General features: G+C 41.9%; 2 protein-coding genes and 1 non-coding gene across 5 annotated transcripts; 1 reads left to right on the forward strand and 2 right to left on the reverse strand.

Annotated features, from left to right (window-relative positions):
• Positions 1 to 775: 775 nt before the first annotated feature.
• Positions 776 to 849, reverse strand: Trnan-guu (transfer RNA asparagine (anticodon GUU)). The gene has a single exon. It is a non-coding gene; the product is annotated as a tRNA-Asn (tRNA).
• An 80-nt stretch (positions 850 to 929) lies between these two features.
• LOC138958799 (spermatogenesis-associated protein 20-like) lies at positions 930 to 13,778 on the forward strand. Of its 3 annotated transcripts, none has more exons than XM_070330091.1 (14): positions 930 to 1,232; positions 2,241 to 2,348; positions 2,848 to 3,067; positions 3,785 to 3,931; positions 4,300 to 4,498; positions 5,107 to 5,237; positions 5,521 to 5,625; positions 6,387 to 6,461; positions 6,822 to 7,031; positions 7,631 to 7,823; positions 8,115 to 8,283; positions 9,077 to 9,285; positions 9,791 to 9,990; positions 11,300 to 13,778. In XM_070330091.1, exons 1-14 carry the CDS (start codon positions 985 to 987, stop codon positions 11,558 to 11,560), a joined length of 2,475 nt encoding a protein of 824 aa, XP_070186192.1. In that variant the 5' UTR covers positions 930 to 984; the 3' UTR covers positions 11,561 to 13,778. The 3 variants fall into 3 exon arrangements, with proteins under 3 accessions (XP_070186192.1, XP_070186193.1, XP_070186194.1); XM_070330092.1 differs by having other exon boundaries at positions 2,244 to 2,348; XM_070330093.1 differs by having other exon boundaries at positions 933 to 1,041.
• A 1,226-nt stretch (positions 13,779 to 15,004) lies between these two features.
• Positions 15,005 to 20,187, reverse strand: LOC138958800 (leucine-rich repeats and immunoglobulin-like domains protein 1). Its single transcript, XM_070330094.1, has one exon. The coding sequence runs from the start codon at positions 20,154 to 20,156 to the stop codon at positions 18,291 to 18,293; it is 1,866 nt and encodes a 621-aa protein (XP_070186195.1). The 5' UTR covers positions 20,157 to 20,187; the 3' UTR covers positions 15,005 to 18,290.
• Between the last annotated feature and the right edge of the window lie 1,055 nt (positions 20,188 to 21,242).

A 21,242-nucleotide genomic window follows, 5' to 3' on the forward strand; every position in this document is an offset into this window, starting at 1 on the left:
TTGATTTGACACAGTAGCCTACGCATATTCATGCCAACAACCCTTATTTTATATGCATTTGATATATATTTAGCGAACTACTGCTTATTTGCCACTGGATTACAGTTTATAATGTACTATGTATTATTCTTTTTGTATGCGCTAACCACCTTCATCTTTTTTATATGTACCTACCATTCGTTCCTCCCACCTCCCCCCTCCCGGCCCCTCTTCCTCCTGCTAGCTCAGTTTTTCTTATTCTTTCTGGCGGTTTGCTTTTAGCTATGCTTTTGTTCCACAGATAGTTCCACAGTTTATAAGTAATGTTTGTCCGACATCATATTTGTGTTATTTTCCAACTACGTAGGGCGCGTAATATAAGCGTTCGCTTGAGTTCGTGTCCCTATCAGTTGTTTATCGTTGCCGTTATTGTTGTGTCATGTTTGATTTAATAAAACATTGTTTAAACCAAACCATGTCTGGCTAGCACATCACAGACAATTCCCATAACTACTTAATTCATTTTGAAAAGAACACAAAACATGATCAGGCAGGAAGAGTATTAATTAATAATTAGGATCACAAAATATCGACGGCATCATTAGTCGGGTGGACCCAGCTGGTCATCTCTGCATTCAACTGACGTAAAAAAAAACCGAATTTGTTGGAAAATGCTGATTTCTACAAAAAGAAGAAAATAAGTCTGGAATTTGAAAGAAAATAGAAAAGGAAAAGGTTATTGGATGGATACAAGATTGCACAGAGAATGGGGGCTAAACGGAGAAAAAAAATATATCGTCCCTGGGTGGGCTTGAACCACCAACCTTTCGGTTAACAGCCGAACGCGCTAACCAATTGCGCCACAGAGACAACTTACACATGATTGACAAATTTTACTACAAATAGTTAGAGACATTTAGTTGCGACTTTTCATACCGGAAGTTGTCCTCGGAGTGTCCTTTCGCATTTTTCGTGGTGTTGGACTCGTCAATAAGAAAGTTTCTGATGTCTTTGCTGTGCAGACACAATGCTGCACTGTCTGCATTGAATACATGGTCAAAGGTACTGCGCTGTGCTTTGTCCGCAACGAATGAACAGTGTACCGCAGGCACAAACTTTGTCAAAACGACCGAGCGTCAGTCGAGTTGTTTCGCTTGTCGGCCTTCATTGGCTTCAAACTGTTCTCCACTGACAACAAAAAGTCACACCAGATTTGAACCTTGTTCTACCAGGGTTTTAAACAGATCGCCTTGGTGAGACAGGCTTGTTTTTTTTAACATTTTGTCGTTTCTGTCTTTCGTACAAGTCGCTTCGTGGACTTCGTCTATTCAATCTTCTGTTCTGCGCAGTACGGTAAATTGTTGCGGCTTTTTTTCTCTTGCGCGATCGCAGGCAAAATGTTGTTGATTGCGTGCATTAAAACTTTAAAGAAGTTGTGTTTGTGAAGTGTTCCTCGATTGGTATAACATTTTAACCAGAAAGTTGCACGAAGCGATCAAAGGGACGCAGGAATCCAAACAGAGACACCGTACACGGAATATATGGCAGGCATGGTCCAAGGGAACTAACTACGGCAATACGGGCATATGATCTGAGAGTAAAGGTTGCCTCCCATTCAAGAGAAAGTGAAATACAGAGTTGGCTGTGGGGCTCAGATAAAAAGTAAAATTGTTGTGACTATCTATCAATGTTAATTGTGTTGCTCTGCAAATCAAGTGCTAAGTTAAATATGCTGCATTTGACAATTAGTGAATTACACTTCTCTCCTTATATATATTAATATAGTAGATAAATACCCGCTTCGCCGGGTACCCGGCTTTGCCGGGAAGAAGTAGAGCCGAATACCCGGCTTTGCCGCGGGTGTTCGCCGGCTTTGCTGGCGCACCGTACGAAGGAAGGGAGATAAACGCGCAAAACACTGGAGAAGATAAGGAAGAGTTACTGGGAATGGATGTACAGAAATACCAAAATCGGTTCAGCGCTGCGCGCTGAGAGCACGTGTTGAAATTTTCATTGACCAGATTGTGTTTTGGGTGTACCTGAATATGCCCACCAAATTTGAAGCAGATCCATCGAGAACTTTGGGCGTGCATTGCAAAGTGACAGACAGACAGACAGACAGACAGACAGACACAGACAAGCCGTATATAGATATAGATATCTCCCTCTTTAAGGTGAGGGCCAGATCATGTAAAATAGCAAATCACTGCTTATTTTATTAGCATCACCTTGTTGTCATTGTCTTTCTCATTGTCTCACAGCAGAGAAATGGCATCCTCAAGTGATTCTGGCAGCTCAGCACAGCAGAACAGACTGGCACTGGAAAAATCTCCATACCTTCTCCAGCATGCCTCAAATCCTGTGCATTGGTAATTTAGTTAGTTTTTCATGAAATCAGCTTGTAGGACAAATGAAAACAAATGATATCAAACTCTCACATTCATTTTGAAAAGCTATCTTATCAGTTTGTTAGATAGAATGAGCACACTCAAACATAGACATATGTCTACATGATACATTAATATATATACTCACAAACTCATCCATGCACATAAAGATATAGAAAAACGCTGGTTGGCACTGCATATCCAAGCTAATCACTTTTTAATATCTCCCTGGCCTTGCTTAACAATCTGTTGCTGTATGTTTAAATGCATAAACTAAAACAGTGATTAGCAAAGAAAACAATTAAGTCAATTACTAAACAAAAACAGTAAGAAAATTAAGAAATACGAAAGAAAGCAATAATGATCAAAATAATTAAATGCTCATGTGGCAAAAACTGCAAACTAGAATGTATGTAATCATCAGCGCCATTGTGTTTCAGACTGCAGCACCTCAGCTTAATTTTCTTTTTTCCTCCTGCAGGTACCCCTGGGGTGATGAAGCCATGCAGAAAGCCAAAGCTGACGACAAGCCAATCTTCCTGTCAGTGGGATACTCCACGTGTCACTGGTGCCACGTCATGGAGAGGGAGTCGTTTGAAAACACGGAGATTGGAGACGTCCTGAACAAATATTTCATCAGCATCAAAGTAGACAGAGAGGAGAGACCTGACGTGGACAGAGTCTACATGACTTATGTACAGGTGTGTATATTACCTGGGGTCGGGTTGACCTCCAAAGGTTGGAGAAAATCAGGTCTTAAAAAGGAAGGGGTCTTAAAATGGAGGTGAATTTGCAGCGGTTATTAATTAACAGAAAGTCTGAATAAACAAGGTCTTAATTAAAAGGGATGGAATCTTAAAATTAAGGGTCTCAAAAAGGCGGTTCCACTGTACATTAAATTTCTCTTTGGAAAACATGTTTGCTGGAAGGCTGTTCTTGATTTAGCCAGAAGTCAACTTCAAGGAGACTTAAATTTGCAAACTCTTTTTACCAAAAATTAAGTGCTAAAAGTTTGTGCAGCCAGCTCTTGAAATATAGACTCGGAAAGTAGACTTGAGTTCACCCAATTGATGAGAGGCTTGACAAAGAATTGATAATGTGGAGCTGGGGGCTGCTAGAGTAGACAGAGAAACATTCATCAATCCTCGCGCGTGGTTGCATGACTACTCTTCTGTCATCAGTTCTTCAGAACCCTATGAACTGATGCAGTGAAGATACAGAGCCTGCTTATGCCGTAATCGTTCCTGCTGTGCGAGAGGACACTTAGGGATAAAGGCCAAGACATTTGGTCTCTGAAATCACACAGATTAATTATTTATTTCTCTCAGTTTAGGACCCATCCTCCAAGCTGCTGGTTGTGTGATGCATACATAATCATGTTTATTTGCTTGATATTTTATTGTTTTGTGAACATGCAGGCCTCAACAGGAAGTGGAGGTTGGCCAATGAGTGTGTTCTTGACACCTGACCTGAAGCCCATATTTGGTGGCACGTACTTCCCGCCCGATGATCGCTATTACAGTCGCCCTGGTTTCAAGTCTCTTCTGATGCTGATTGCTCAAAAGGTTGGCTGGAGTGAAAGCAGTAAAAACTTACTCTTTTTTGAAGTGGTTTTAACAAAAAAATTCATTTTGTTATTTACATATTTTGTAATTTATTTATTTATTTAATTGTGTGCGTGCGTGCCTGCTTGCGTGTGTGTGTGTGTGTGTGTGTGGTGAGGGTATTGTTAAGTTGCTGTGCAATGAAAGGGTAGAAGGCCAAATAGACCCCACAACTGTGGTAAACAGAATTTAAACATACATGTACGTAGCACTATGAAATAAAAGTTCACAATGATTGACATTATCGTCTGTCCTTTGTTTATCACCCAGATTATGTTGTATGGTATACCTGGTTTTATAACAAATTAATGCACTTGCTATGGTTTCAGTGGAAAACCAATCGCTCAGAAATCGAAGAGCAAGGAACAGCGATACTGGATGCGCTGATGCGTGGCACACATGTAACAGACCATGGAGACACTGAAATGCCAACCACTGAGGTGCTGAGTAAACTGTACGAGATGTTTGAAGGTACATACGACGAAGAGTATGGAGGTTTTGGCAAGGCACCAAAATTTCCCCAACCAGGTAAGTGTTTTGAAAATGGGAATTTATTGTTGTTGAGAGTAGTTCTGTTTTGCTGTCTTTATTATCAATTTTACCTTAAAGGTGGATACAATTTACAAACTGCTCAGTTTATTACAGAGATTCTGACAAAAGCATGAGAATTTAGGCTTTAGATAAAATTTGGAGGTAATATTTTGCACAAAATTGTAAGCTGTGTTTTTTGTTTGTTCGTTCATGGGCTGAAACTCCCACGGCTTTTACGTGTATGACCGTTTTTACCCCGCCATTTAGGCAGCCACACGTCGCTTTCGGAGGAAGCATGCTGGGTATTTTCGTGTTTCTATAACCCACCAAACTCTGACATGGATTACAGGATCTTTTTCGTGCGCACTTGGTCTTGTGCTTGCGTGTACACACGGGGGTGTTCGGACACCGAGGAGAGTCTGCACACAAAGTTGACTCTGAGAAATAAATCTCTCGCCGAACGTGGGGACGAACTCACGCTGACAGCGGCCAACTGGATACAAATCCAGCGCGCTACCGACTGAGCTACATCCCCGCCCTTTGTAAGCTGTGTAAATGAACAGCGTTGCATGCAAGCCAATTGCACCTTTTTACCTCTGTTTCAGTGAATTTCAACGTACTGTTTCGTTTTTACAACATGAAGAAAGATACTGAGGAGGGTAAGACTGCCCTGAACATGTGTCTCAATACCCTGAGAATGATGGCCAAAGGTGGCATTCATGACCACATCGCTCAGGTATTGTAAAGAAGACATCAACATTTGAAACATTGTTTAGCCAACGCTTTAATCTTTATCAGTACTGATGTGTGTGCATGCCTGCATGCATGTGTGTGTGTGTGTGTGTCAGTGTTTGTGTGTGCACGTATGCGCATGCGTGTGTGTGTGTGTGTGTGTGTGGGTGTGTGTGTGTGGGTGTGTGTTAGAGAGTCTGTACGTGTGTTTGTGTTGAGGTCTGTATGTGATAGCAAGAACAATCAAGGACAATGTGCTTTAATGGTTACCCCAACAACTGTTGCAGGGTTTTCACAGGTACTCAACGGACCAGGTGTGGCACGTTCCTCACTTTGAAAAGATGCTGTATGACCAGGGCCAGCTGGCAGTAACCTATCTAGATGCATATCAGGTGACTTTATGAGCAGTTTGGATCAGTTTCTAAACGTCACTAGCTTTTGATTGCATTATGCATACATGTGTAATGGAGTGAGTACCGGCACGGTTGGCCTAGCGATAAGGCGTCCGCCCCGTGATCGGGAGGTTGTGGGTTCGAACCCCGGCCGGGTCATACCTAAGACTTTAAAATTGGCAATCTAGTGGCTGCTCCGCCTGGCGTCTGGCATTATGGGGTTAGTGCTGGGACTGGTTGGTCCGGTGTCAGAATAATGTGACTGGGTGAGACATGAAGCCTGTGCTGCGACTTCTGTCTTGTGTGTGGCGCACGTTATATGTCAAAGCAGCACGCCCTGATATGGCCCCTCGTGGTCGGCTGGGCGTTAAGCACGTTATATGTCAAAGCAGCACCGCCCTGATATGGCCCTTCGTGGTCGGCTGGGCGTTAAGCAAACAAACAAACAAACAAATGGAGTGAGTGAGAAATATGCAGAATCATGCTGTCTGATTGAATAACAAACATTTATATGAACAAGCGACTTTCGTCCTCATTTGCATTTAGAGCGTATACATCCCTTTGTTTATAAAAAATCTGTTTGTTGGTAGCTTGTTTTGTTTGGGAATGTAAAAGTAAAAGGTTTTTCCCCCCTTTTTTTAAGGCAGTGTTTGTTAGGATGGTCATGGTTGGAATACATGTGTGTTCGAAATCCCAGTGATGCATAACGTACTTGATAGAGCTCTATACATACCATTGTTAGCCATTTTGTTCTTTTTCAGATTACGAAAGAGAAAATCTTTGCAGAGATGGCCAGAGACATTTTTGAGTATGTCAACAGAGATCTTAGTCATCCTGTGAGTGAACAAACCTAACTACTATGTTTATGATGCTGTCTACATAGCTTATTAAGCTGAATTTGTTTTGTATGGGTGTGTGTGCATGAAGCTTACTTGTATGGATATATGAGTGTGTGCAAGAGAAAAAGATAGTATAGTCTGCGCTGAACTGAACTGAACTCAAGTTATTTTACAAGGATGAAGATTTGAGGCCGGGCCTTTTTCTTACAATCTGTCCTTGAGACTAATACACGTACACACACACACTGTGCTAGTGTGCCTGAATCAGTACAGAGATATATTTAGATTGTAGGTCAGTTTACGTCTGCCTTTTTTTAATGAGCAACTGTTCACAAATGTCTGTATTTTCCATTGCAGGAAGGAGGATTTTACAGTGCAGAAGATGCTGACTCTCTGCCTACCCCCCAGTCAAAGGAGAAGAAGGAGGGGGCGTTCTGTGTGTGGACGTGGGAGGAGCTGCACTCTCTGCTTGCAGACAAAGTCCCCGGACAGGACAGTCTGACACTGGCTGACGTTTTCTGTCATCACTGCGGCTGTCGCAAAGAGGGCAACGTTGATCCTATGCAGGTGGGTAATCCTCGTTAAATGTGTAGTAATAATTATGTCAGAGTGGAAATGAAGAACAATTTTAGCATTAGTGTCTTGTTCAAACCGATGAGCTTTTCAGCTTTTCATTGTGCTAGCTTTTATCATCTTTTAAGCATTTTATGTGTCTCCCTCCCTTCCTAACCTCCTCACACACCCCACCCCCCCCCTCCCCCTCCCCATCCCTACCTGGTTATGTTTGTGCACTGTGAAAGTCTAGAGATGATTAACCATACACGCTCACAGAAACACACACACACACACACAGAATGACACAAATTCAAACACACTCACATTATCCACTGCGTGGTTTCTTTAACATCTTAATGTGCAGTATGTGAGATGAAAAGAGACATGCACTTTCTCTTGATAACGACCATATACCAGCCCACAACGACCACCCTAAAGGATCCCCAACAAGTTTTTTTCTTCTCTCTCTGTACTTCATCTTTCCATAGCAGCCACCTGTCTATTAGATTAACACTTGGGCGGTCATTTTAGACAGGTTCCACTGTACGTCCACTCAGTTTGGTTTACACTTCTCAGTGTTTCACTGTGTTATGAAACTTATTTGCTTGCAGGATCCCCACGAAGAGCTGAAGCATCAGAATGTTCTGATGGTGAAAGGCAGTGTAGAGGAGACAGCCGCTAAGTTTGACCTTGAAGAGGAGGTGGTGAACGACACCCTGCAGAAATGTCGGCAAATTCTGTTTGAAAAGCGGCAGCAGAGGCCTAAACCTCATCTGGACAACAAGATGGTGTCTTCCTGGAATGGTATATGCTTTTGTGTGCTTGAAATCATTATTTTATTATGCTGCTGATGGTGGTCAGATTAGTGCTAGAGAAAAGTATAGGTCGTTTTTCATACAATAACCGCTTGCTTGGTCAGGCATCATCAAAATCATTGCTTGATTCCAATTTTTATATGTTGTGTTTTGTTTTTTCAACTGTTTGGTTCTAGTTCTTATATAGTCTCTCATTTAGTTCATTTTCTGCAATTTGAAGTTTGAATCTGCTCCCCAAATGATGACATCATTCTAACACAGTGACTTTCCTACCCAACAGGTCTGATGATATCTGGAATGGCAAGAGGTGGACAGGTGTTGGGAGACCCTGAGCTGACCAAGCGTGCAGTGAAAGCAGCAGAGTTTCTTCAGACACACCTGTACGATGCAGACACCAACACACTGCTGCGTAGCTGCTACACAGCCGAAGATGGGGGAGTGGCGCAGATGTGAGTTTGTTGTGTCATTGTGCATGTCTGCCGTTATTGAGTTTCTTCTTTTTCTTCTTCTTTGTTCATGGACTGAAACTCCCACGTTTACTCATGTTCTTGCACACAGGGGATTTTATGTGTATGACAGTTTTTATCCCGCCATTCAGGCAGCCATATGCCGCTTTCAGGGGAAGCATGCTGGGTATTTTCGTGTTTCTATAACCCACCGAACTCTGACATGGATTACAGGATCTTTTCCATGCACATTTGGTCTTGTGCTTGCATGCACACACGAAGGAGGATAAGGCACTAGCAGGTCAGCACATAAGTTAACCTGTGAGATTGGATAAATCTCCACCCTTAACCCACCAGGCGGCCGCGGCTGGGATTTGAACTCACGACCTTCCGATTAGGAGGCCGATGTCTTACCCACTAGGCCATTAGCTTTAAATGCACATGTGCATATGGTTGGAAATTGTTTATGTCACTTTGTCCAGATTGCATTTTTTAGACTGCGCGTTTTTAACCTGTGCACTTATTGCTTATGTGCTTTATCTAGACTACCCTCATAAAATTAGACTGGGACACAGACAGTATTTGGACTCTATCTCCGTTTCACATCCATCTCCTGCATGTACATGACTGTGCACAGCTGTGTGTTGCAGACATATTTTTGTTGTTGTTGTTGTTGTGACGTCTTAGGGAATTTGTCTTTTTTACATCTACAACCATTTCCAATGCAACATTCGTCACATTTTATTAGAGCACTTGTTTTCAAGTTACCATGCAAATTTCCATGTTTGTTTGACAGATCCAAACCAATCGGTGGCTTCGTGGATGACTACGCCTTTGTCGTTCGAGGGCTGCTAGATCTGTATGAGGCCAGTCTGGATCCTCGATGGCTTGAGTGGTGTCAGAAACTGCAGGCAAAACAGGATGAACTATTCTGGGATGAAGAAGGGGGCGGTTACTTCAGCACTGCAGATGGGGATAGTTCCATTGTTCTCCGAATGAAGGAAGGTGAGTGCGTGATGCAGGAATTTTTGGGGAGTGTTTGTGTGTGTGTGTGTGTGTGTGTGTGTGTGTGTGTGTGCATTCGTGTTATGTACCAAGTCCACATTCCAACCTTTTGTAAGAAAAATTACAGTGTTAGAACCAAATTCTCTTCTGTTATGTTTTAGTTTTTGCTGGGAAGGGGAGAGAATCAAACAAGGTTTAGCGAGGGGTGCTTTGAAGAGTTGTTTCCCATACAATGGCAGAAATGAGGCTTCCCAGCCGCTTGTGTTCAGTTTAACATTTGTTGTAGGCAGACTTTGCCATGCGGCAAAATGTCTTGCTACAACTGATTAAACATTTAGATTTGTCCTTTTGAGGTAGACTGAAGCAGATCTTACCTTCAGCAGTTTGGGGTCATTTGGGAAATGTCATACAACACAGTACATCATGGGCAGCATTATAACACTTTCGTTGGTCGCACGTCAGACTGATCACATCTTGTGCATGTTTGTCTGTCTTCTTATCATAGATCAAGATGGTGCTGAACCGAGTCCTAACTCCGTCTCCTGCATGAACTTGCTGCGACTGTCATCCTTCCTAGATCACCCGGAACGGAGCAGCAGAGCTGAACGCATTTTGCATGTTTTCGCCAAACGTCTCACCACCATACCTGTGGCAGTACCTGAACTTGTGTGTGCTCTGACCTTTCATCTGCAGACTCCAAAACAGGTGTGCCAAAAATATGTGGTAATACAGTGGAATCCCCCTTTTAAGAATTGAAAAGGGAGTCTTAGAATGGACGTAAATTTACAGAGGTTATGAACAGATAATATGAAAAGCAAGGTCTTAAAAGGGGGGAAAGTCTGACATTGGGGGGTTCCACTCTATATTTCTTAGATGTTATGTGTGTGTACATTTTTAAAGACTCTAAAACAGGTATGACAGAAATATTGAACAAGTCGCGTAAGGCGAAAATACAACATTTAGTCAAGCTCAGTCGAACTCACAGAATGAATCTGAACGCATTGCATTTTTTCCGCAAGACCGTACACTCGTAGCATCGTCTGTCCACCGCTCGTGGTAAAGGCAGTGAAATTAACAATCCAGAAAAGCGCGGTAGCGGTTGCGCTGAGGAGGATAGCACGCTTTTCTATATCTCTATTCTTTTTAACTCTCTGAACGTGTTTTTAATCCAAACACATCATATCTATATGTTTTTGGAATCAGGAACGGACAAGGAATAAGATGAAATTGTTTTTAAATCGATTTCGGAAATTTAATTTTAATGATAATTTTTATATTTTTAATTTTCAGAGCTTGGTTTAAAATTGAATATAACATATTTATATGTTTTTGGAATCAGAAAATGATGAAGAATAAGATAAACGTAATTTTGGATCGTTTTATAAAAAAATAATTTTAATTACAATTTTCAGATTTTTAATGACCAAAGTCATTAATTAATTTTTAAGCCTCCAAGCTGAAATGCAATACTAAAGTCCGGCCTTTGTCGAAGATTGCTTGGCCAAAATTTCAATCAATTTGATTGAAAAATGAGGGTGTGACAGTGCCGCCTCAACTTTTACAAAATGCCGGATATGACGTCATCAAAGACATTTATCGAAAAAATGAAAACAAGTTCTGGGGATATCATACCCAGGAACTCTCATGAAAAATGTCATAAAGATCGGTCCAGTAGTATACTCTGAATCACTCTACACACACACACACACACACACACACACACACACACACACACACACACACACACACACACACACCACGACCCTCGTCTCGATTCCCCCCTCTATGTTAAAACATTTAGTCAAAACTTGACTAAATGTAAAAAGGGAATTTATTATTTTTGTATTGTTGCAGTGGATAAGGATTGTGAACATCATGGAGTCAGTTTTCTTACTACTTTCTCATTGTCCATGGATTTGAGCAACTTGACTTCAGTCCACACAACTCTGATAAGATATCAATTAGAGAAGGAGAGGTAGCACGGTAACTCATACATTGTCTTCTTCACTTTCAGATTATCATCGTGGGACCACAAGATGCTGACGATACAAAGGCCATGCTGAGAGCAGTTCACGATTGCTTTATTCCCAACAAGATTCTCATTTGGGCTGATGGCTCCAAGCAGGGGTTCTTGTACGAGAAACTGGATTTGCTCAAGTCGTTGAACATGGTTGAAGAAAAGGCCACAGCTTACGTATGTGAAAACTATCGCTGCGCAGCGCCTACCACCTCCTTGCAGCAGTTTCAGCAGCAGCTGGATGGCATTGGTGGATGAGACTTGTTCGATGCGTTTGTTGGAAAAGTGTGATGTGAAATGAACAGTTTCTTTTGTTTTTTGATGGAATATATTTATTCAGAGGAATTATGATGAATTTGTTGAAGCGTTTGCTGTGATTCTTGCGCACAGGTAGACAGACAGATACACAGACAGAAATGCACACACACAAACACACGCACACACACACACACACACACACACACACACAGGCACACACACAAAAACTCACAAACACAAACTGTTAAGCATGCATACACATGCACAGACACACGCACAGACACATGCACACACACACACACACACACACACAAGCTGCATCATAAGCCAACATGAAATTGAACTTAGACAACCACATCACATAAAAATGGAACCACACATGACATGTACAGCATATTGTTGTGTCTGTATGATTTCTTTGCATGTGGAATAGCTGTGTTTTGACTCGTGAAACCTTTGACCCCAAAAAGTATCTGCCAGTTTGTCAACTCCACAAAAGGGATGTCATGGATCAGTCTTAATCTCCACTCATTTTAATACCTTCGGTAATTTTGTAGAACCAGTTCATGTTATGCTATGTTATTTACCATAGCTTCCAGTTCACAAGATATGTACTGCTTACAAAAGGGTTGTGACATAATATGGTTTTAAGCCAGTTGTCCTCTTGAATGTTATTATGAGTTATTTCTAATATGCTGACTGTTTGCAAATGATAACAGACGTGTCGAAAAAAAAGATATCAAGCATGAGCCTTTTAGGCGAATGCTGATATCGTTTGTGAGACATGTCTGTTATCATTTGCTAACAGTCAGCATATTAGAAATAACGGTTTTATTACCGTTTAATTCGACCAAAAGAAATTTCGAAGCGACCCCGCGAATTAGACAGAACAGCCGCAATGGGAACTTGAGCGCTCCTACCTGATTATGCCTGTCAGTCAAAGAATTCTCGTGACCTGGGTCAGCCAATCAGAGTAACACACCTGACGTGATGAATATTCACAGGTCAAATGCGTTTGACACACAACAATCTCACAAGATAAACCATGTTGAACATGCGTTTTGGTTGCTTCGCTTTTTCTTGTTGAACAGAGAGCGACAGATTTAGAACCGACTCCAGACGGATGGGAAATGACGTAAAGATACATTTGACGTAAAGCGAGTGACGCAATTTCACTTGATTTTTCCGAACTTAGATAATTTAGATTTCAAGTGAGCGGGTCGGCATTGTACACTCAGTCTAAGAGGATGGGCGGTGCCTTGCTGTTCCGTAAAGCACCCATTTTTTATTTTTTAGATAAAGAGAGTATTATCTGACAGCATTTAAAGTGTCATTCGTTAGAATAAATCACGCTGATATTGTTGATTTAAATTTTTACTTTGTCTTGTTAATTTTTAGCTTGATAAACAAAAAGGGTCCCTGGCTGAACGTTATAACATTTAGAGGGTCACCTAGAATCCGTCCTGATTGGTCAAAAAGCCATATGGGGCACTGAATTGGTAATACATTTTGTGAATCTCCTTGTTCAGTTCTCTTTGTTTTATCATAAACATAATGAGGTGCAACGTTTGGTAAGTTAATAAGTTCAGCATCATTTATTTTGTGATTTCCAGCTACACATACTTTAATTGTTGATCAGTTTGTATAAATGATGCGTGTGTTGGTGTATGTGGCTGGATTGAAATGTTTCTTAACCACATGTCATCACAAATTCCCACCTTGGGCAATTAAAGATTCTGTATTCTGTATTCTTAGTGTCTAGACCCTGCCATGGACATGCAGTTTTGATATGGGGTACCTGCAATGTGAGATCATGTACTATGAGGAGAGGACATCTCCAAATGGAGGACACCTTCTCTAATCCTTTTATCCATTGTCTTAACCAGAGTGTACCTGTTGTGGCAGAAGCCACCTACAATGTAGCGGACATATTCAGCTCATCCCAATGATGTCCTTTCTTAGCAGGCACCACTGTATATATATATATATATGTAAGACGCCATGTGGAATCACTCTACCTTTTGATATTACATTCATGTAGAATCTCTGGATTTGCATTTTGTTCTGAACTTGTTGGGAGAAGGTTGGTATTTTGATCAAGCAGTCTTCCGTAGTTTGGAAATCATTGGGAGGAAGAGGCATTAAATTACTGATATTTGGTAGCAAAACGACAGTGGCATTTAACAAAATTCTTGAATAAAAGAACATATTTTGGTGATTTTTGAGTGTGTGTCCTTTTCCTGAAACTGCAAGTGCAGAGTTATGGCCGGAAGCAGTCTCCTGAGAGAACAAGAAGCATTGAAATTAACAAATTACTTTGATCCTCAAGAGCGATATTACTTCTGTTACTTTCTTGGATCTTGTCACTTACACTCAGCTGTACTTTATTATGCTGTGATCACACTTATAACTTAACACATTAATGGTTGGCGTACTGTGTGAGTGTGTGTGTGAGTGTGTAAATCAGACACCCCCCCCCCCCCCCCCCCCCCCCCTGCACTATTCACATTCCATTTACTCCTTCAAGTAAAGGGAAACGACTGAAAACAGAACAACAGTAATTTATAATAACTTCAGAATTTATTATTTCAATGACAGTATTTTCACAGTTCCTGATCAGATATCAGCAAGAAGACAACGAAATAAAACATCTCACGAAGCAAATATATTAAAATATACAAGAAACAGTGTTAGAAAAGAAAACAGGAAGAAAATGAAGTATTTAAGTGCTGGGTTTTACAGCAGTAATAATACAAAAAAACACTGTGCTAATTCGACTTCAAAAATAATGTTTTTCACGCATGAACGCACTTATATAATGCCAGTGACACAACACTATAATGATATTAAATAACAGTTACTGGATGTATTAGATGATGGATAGTAAAACCAAGTATTTGCCAAACTTATATTCCCTCCACAATACAGTTTTAATTGTTCTTTGTTTAGAAGTGAAAGTGTTTAAATTATGATGATGAAGAATTTATACATCTGAATTGAGTTTTAATATGGGTAGCAAATAAATACGACGATGATTCTGCCGATATGAACATGGCATGACAGTTGTCATTCCTCAATTTTCTTTTGTGTCAACAATTTTAACACACTTCAAAGAATTCAAAGGAAATTTTAAGGGGCGGGGGTTTCACTGTACTGTTTAAATATAATTCAAAATTTCTGCTGCTGCTCGTTCACACACACGCACACACACACACACACACACACACACATGCGAATTGACCCACGCCAGTATAGTAATATACATATTTACATGCCGATGAAACAACCATTAGGCTTCATCAACATCAAAGAAATATTTAAAACAGGCATGTCAAGAATTACAGCAAATTCAAGAGCGTGATGTCTTCAGTACACGTTTGAGTGAGAAGAATATATTATTTACATGCAGTAAACAAACGCGCAACAAATACCTCCCCCCCCCCCCCCCCCCCCCCCCCCCTCTCTCCACTCCCTGGAAAAGACAACAGAAGCAGCACAATGATATATAAGTACTAACAATTCACAGCATAAAGACGCAGTAAATATACACGTAAATATGATAGAATTTTAACTTTAAAAGGTGACGTGCACAGGGTTACATCTTTCCATGAACCATGACAACGTTCTCTGTCGTAAAAGTATCAACCTGGTGTAATTTTTCTGGGTAAAGCCGAAGTCTTGAGATAACCTGTCATTGCCTTGTTCCAACGCCTGTAAATTACTACAGGAGCTTACTGAGTGATAAAAGTCTGCGATACAAGTTAACAGCGATGACGTTTTCAGGGATCGCGTTATCCAGTATTTTACTGTTAAAAAATTCCATAATACCGGAAATAAAATCGGAAACTGGTCGCATATGCCGGATGATATTTCGTTTGACCGGTTACCTACTTGCTTAAAAGCAGTATACTCAGCATTGCAAGATCCATTATCTCAACGAAATCCAGGGAATTACACAGGCAAAATACTCAGTACTAGTTTTACGTGCATAGCATATTTGCTCCTCTATAAGTTCCGTTAAATGTGCCTTGTTTCCCGCTCACACCATCTCGTGAATGACGGTAGATCCGTCAAGGATTTTACATGGAAAAAAAGAGCATCCTTCTACTTTGACATACACGGACAATCTAAAATGTCTGTTTTCTGTGTTGAGTGGGATTTTTTTCTGAATTAGTTTTGTAATTAAAACCTCAACAGATGTCATTCTGCAAAACTAATTCAGCGAACAATTCTCGCGCTGCACGAGAAGCACACTTGCTGTTGATTTTTGGTTAGTTTCTACTTGGAAGGATGTTCTTATCCCTTGACTGAAAAAGTCTGGACAGATATGTGGTAGTTTACACGTTGACTTGCAAAAGAAGGAATTGAGGCACATGTACCATCAACTTGTGATGTTAACCATGTCACTGCAGGTTTTTTCTTTCTCAACGTTGCAAAATCAGATTGAACCTGCCAAATGTGCATCATTGAAATGAGCTGTATATTCAACTTTGCCAGATCCATTATATCAAAAACACCCTCCCTGACCTTTCCGGACGACGTCGTGAAACAAAATCGACGAACATTACACGAGAAAGATACTGAATTCTCCTTGTATGGTGTATTTGCTCATTCCTTTCCAGTTAAACAATGCGCCGGTACGACATTTCCGGCTTCGCCTTATTTATGAAATTAATCTTCACATAAAATATGGTTTCTATAATTGGACAGGTACTGATAAACGCCACAAGAGTACTCGATCTAAGGAGCTTATCTTGACAAGAAGTTGGTGAAAAGGAGGAGTGGTATACCGTAATTTCTATCTCCCATTCCACAGTTCCTACATCACATTAACTGTAAGCTCAAATTCAGTTACGACCTTGCTTAGTGGCAGAATCTTGTATTCCAGATAATGTAATCTCAGTCCGTCCTCTTGACACGTTTGTGTCCCAGTGTGAACACAACAATCGAAACTCTGTAGTTTTGCCTCCATCGGAAGTCCGTGTACTCGTGTGAAGCACTGAGTACTGACAAATCACTTGATCCAGTGCCCCTTGATTCTGTCGGGCTGAATGCAAATCACACTTGAAGATCTCTTCAGACCGTTGTCTGTGACGGTCAGTTCACTTACAGCAAACTAAATTTAGTTATTATCTGTACCACAGACTCTTACCTCAACCACATCACCTGGACTGACATGAGTTATGGTCTTGGTCGCTAAGTGGCTTGTGATCATCAGTTCGCCGGTTCGAATCTTGGCCTAAGCGGTTATGGGTCATCCATGCGGCCACCGCCATGGCACGTGAAAGAACTCGATCGGCCATTCTGCCAGAAGTGCGGTATTTGATTTAACCCTTAACCACGCACATACCTGGGTTGCGCGACTCTTGTTGCAGCTAGCTTTCCACTGTGAGCCGATAATAATGAAAATGAATAATTCTAGTTTACGTCCGTCCTCGCCTTTGTATGTTTGTTTGCTTTTACAGGAAAAAGTTTATCCACAACTTGGTAGATCCACACATTCTGTTTTCGGGGGAACTTCAATTCAGGTAGGCTACACTGCACGTCCAAATATTGTTGATGCGTGCGCGTCCCTGTCGCCGCATTCTGCTTCAAGCTGGCTGGGAGTTTGCCTTGCTTTCATCCACGGTGTTTGAAATGACAACAGGCTATCTGATGTTGAGGAGGTGTGGTCCTGATACATCTGTTGACAAATAACTTTCAAATAGCGCAGTTTTATATTGCAGATTCTTCCGCATCTTGGTATAGCCACGTACGTTCCTTCTTGGGAGCAATTTGTGTCGCGCTTTCTTGGGAGCAACTGATTTGCGTTGCGACTTGTTTTAATACCATAATGGCGATTTAATCGCTTCGAGGAATAAGAAGTGAATACATTTTACTTGGCCAAGAGCAAGTCTGTATCGTAGGGTTCATTTTTACCATTTTCTCATTGTCACACAACTGAACCTGCCTAGCTGCTGAACTTCAGATTGTCAAGATGAACCGCCGAACACGTGGAGATTCTGTTGGTCCATAAATAACGCATCTCCGCCCCCGCCTCCTCCTCCACGAAGAAAAATATACGATACTGACACAACATTACAACATACTTATCTCTCTTTTTTCTTTTATACGTGACATAATGTACCTAACTTCCCCACTGCAGTTAACACTACTTTTGTGGAGCATGTATTCTCGTTCTCATAGATTCAACTTAAATGCTCACAAATCTGCACACACGATACAAAGTCCATCACATTTTGTTTTTACACTTGCAGGTCATTGACTTTTAAGAATAAAACAGTCATTCAATATGTACAAATAGTGTCTGCGTGTAGCTGCGATTGAGTTTACTTGAGCAGACCGTAGTTTTGTGGATTCAAAGGATGCGACTTGTGTCTGCAAGTGTGCTGATTTGTTGATGAATGTTACCAGCCAACAATATTATCCAATTGTTTGTTGTTTTCCTCCCAGTGTATATTTTATAATAGTACGAATATCTGGATCAAGTCCAAAATGTCCCCTGGATAAAACAGTGAATAACGGTTTCAATTTTCTCACCTTTTCTCATCGGCAAGCACAACTTTGACTGTTCTGATTTGATGAAGATCAATACCACGAAGCTAACATCTGTTCCAGCTTTTCTGTCATTTCTTTAACAGTATATCTCCACAACAAGTCTACGCTTTTTTCCTTTTTGGCAAGCTCAACAGCATATATGTAAAGTCAGTACAACACTCTGTAACCTTCATCAAGTCGTAATCAGCAGAGTTAAAAGCAACACAGATGAAAGGTAACACAATAAACTTCGGGACTGCCACAAACTTCTCACACCACTGTTCGTATGTTTACTGTCCTTCTTTTTGCCGTTATTGTTATTCTTGCTTTTCCTTCTGTTCTTTCTTCGGATGGCCCCTTGACCGTCTTTATTCCCCACTTGTTTCTCCCGCCGTTGTACCTGTGGTTCAACAGTGTGGGGTCTTGCAGGTTCTCCCGCTGCTGCCTTCGTGGTTTGGTTCGCAATGACCGTTTCTGGTGGTGGGCGGCATTTTTGGGCCAAAATGCCCGTGAGTTTGGGGTCCCTAAGGTTGACCCCTTGTCCTCCGTGAGAGCAGGTGCCGTAGAGAAAGTTCTCTGACCTCATCTCCATGATTCGCTTCATGGTGCAGTCACACGGGATGGGTGACTCGTATAAACTCAGGAACCTGAAGGTATCTTCCGGGTAGTCGAAGATAAAGCTAAGATCGCTCACTTCTGTTCGTTCCAGGAGGAGAATGAGTTTTGGGCGAAGTCCATTGAAGGCTCCTTTTTCGACTGTTCGGATGGGGTTGTCGGAGAAGGAAATGGACGTGGCTGTGATGCCTTTCAGCTCGTCCCTCCTGAGTCTGGTGATGTTGTTCTTGTCAAGGAACAGGTACTGGAGCTTCACGAGGTCCTTGACGGGCTCCAGAGGAACTGTCGTCAGCTCTGCCCTGCGTATCTTGAGGTCTTTGATGCAGAACCTCTGCCCAGTGAACATGAGCTTGTCGAACGACATCGTCCTGGAACTGACATACAGCTCGTTCAGACAGTAAGAACCAACGAACGCGTCAGGGCCGATATCAGTGAAGAGGTTTCCAGTGAGATCCAAAGAAGTTAGGTTCGTCAAAGGGCGTATCGCTTCTGTAGGAATCTCGCGCAGAGAACAGAAATCCATAACCAGTGTGCTGAGCGAAGCATGCAGTCCAGCAAAAGCTCCGTCCGCTACGACGTCAATGTCGTTTCTGTGTAACTTGAGTTCCTGTAGCTGCGTCAGAGCACTAAAGCTGCCATTCCCCAGCGTAGCGATCGCGTTGGAGGACAAATCCAGGACATGAAGCTCCTTCAGACGAACCAGCGCGCGAGGGACCTCCCCGATAAGGTTAGATCCGAGGTGAAGGTCCTGAAGCTTCTCGGCGTCTTGGAACACGTCCTCGGCCAAGCTGCGGACGTTGCAGTTGTACAGCTTGAGCTTGATGAGAGAAGTCAAGCCGAGACCTTTGAAGAGGCCAGCAGTGACCAGGGCGGTGTGTCCGCTCCCTTTGTTGTTGAAGCTCAGGCTGAGCTCCTGCAGCTGAGAGCATCCATAGAGGAAGCGGAGCGTGTCGTTGAAAGGCAGGTTGATGGCTTGCATGTCGAGCAGCACCAGTGTGTCCTTGACGTTCTGCAGGGCATCATCAGCCATCCTCAGCCCCGCGTTGCCGTTGAGGTGGAGGATGGCAAGCTGGAGACCCACGGGGAAGTTCTGACGGGTCACGTTGCCGAGATCGCAGTAATCCAGCTTCAGCATCACCGAGACGTTGACCGAGACCAGTGACGTCAGGTTCGGGATGTGTCGCAACTTCTGATTGGAGCACAGCACAGCGTAGGCCCGTCCCACCTGAGCCACGTGATCTTCTCGGCATGTGCAGGAATCTGGACAAGGCCACCGCGCGCTCTGAGGAGATACCACTGTGGTGTGCAGCAGCAACAGTAGGAGTAGAAGTGACGGGAGGAGATAGTGAAGCGTGCGGGACATCGTGTCGGTCGTCCTCATCGTGGAGAGTTGAAGATGATTCTTGCCTCTACCTCCTGCACAAAACACCAAGCAAAGACACATCTTATGGTGTGGTTAAGTTGCAGTAATTCAAATTAGGTGCCGAAGGGATCAGCTGGGAAAAGTACAACGACAAAAACTCACACAAAGCAACGATAAACAATCGTACACAGGGGCGGATCACATCATTTTTAAGGTTTTTTTTCTCCAAATTTCTGTCAGGGACAGATTGACGACGCGAAGCGTTTAGTTGAGGGCGCGAAGCGCAATAACCTCCTATGGCGGTCCGGGGACATATGCCCGCCCCGGGAAATGTTGAAAACAATGAAAATGGAGCAATCTGGTGCAATCTGAGCTAAGAAGATAAAATTGGATAAAAACAAGGAAAACTGACCGATCTGGTGCAACCTGAGCCGACATAGGGGAAGGGCTCCTAATATGGACCACTTTTTGTTTCATGCTAATAACTAGCTTGTTTTCTTGCGAAGAAGTTTCATTTTGTGTTTGGTAGTCCTTCTCTCTTAGATTAACAATTAAGCCTAATTAGAGTGAAATAGCTTTGATAGACATTCAGCAAAAATTGAATATAGAAAAAAATCACAAACGGTCCATATTAGGAGCATGGGCGCCTAATATGGACCAGTGAAGCGGCCTTCGCGAATCACTGTAAAAAGCCCCCTATACTTCAAAATAACATGATACAACTTAGTGTACAAGTCAGACTAATTAAAATATGCTTTAGATTTATCTGTTTTGGGTTGATAAGAGCATTATTTGAAGCACACCAGGAAACTAAAGAAGCTTATCAAAAACAGAGTGAAAATAAGTGAAATTATCAGCTTCCACTAAAAGAAGACTTTTTGTTATATTTGTTTTAAATCTCGAGGGCTAGTTATAGGTTATTTCCGGCAAGCTTCTTAATAAATTAATGAAAATAGCCTTTAGCTTTTATTTTCTTGGATTTGTTAAAGGTGGTCCATATTAGGGGACTCGCACATACTTTGAGATTTTGCTATTATATTTTGTTTGCAGTAGAAACTCGGGGTCAACACTGCTAAAATGTAACAAATACGGTCTTAACTGTCATATATAGCAATGTGTGTGTGATAAAAGCTTTGGCTGTGGACAGAAACGAGTCCGATTTAGGCG

The sequence above is a fragment of the Littorina saxatilis genome, linkage group LG2 (assembly GCF_037325665.1).
Source record: "Littorina saxatilis isolate snail1 linkage group LG2, US_GU_Lsax_2.0, whole genome shotgun sequence".
Classification (NCBI taxonomy): Eukaryota; Metazoa; Mollusca; class Gastropoda; order Littorinimorpha; family Littorinidae; genus Littorina; species Littorina saxatilis.

Coding starts and splice junctions, on each gene's coding strand:
- LOC138958799 (XM_070330091.1), top strand. CDS start 985: ATGTCTTTGCTGTGCAGACACAATGCTGCACTGTCTGCATTGAATACA. Junction 1,233..2,240: donor GTTTTAAACAGATCGCCTTG/GTGAGACAGGCT, acceptor ATTGTCTCACAG/CAGAGAAATGGCATCCTCAA. Junction 8,284..9,076: donor GATGGGGGAGTGGCGCAGAT/GTGAGTTTGTTG, acceptor TTTGTTTGACAG/ATCCAAACCAATCGGTGGCT.
- LOC138958800 (XM_070330094.1), bottom strand. CDS start 20,156: ATGTGTCTTTGCTTGGTGTTTTGTGCAGGAGGTAGAGGCAAGAATCAT.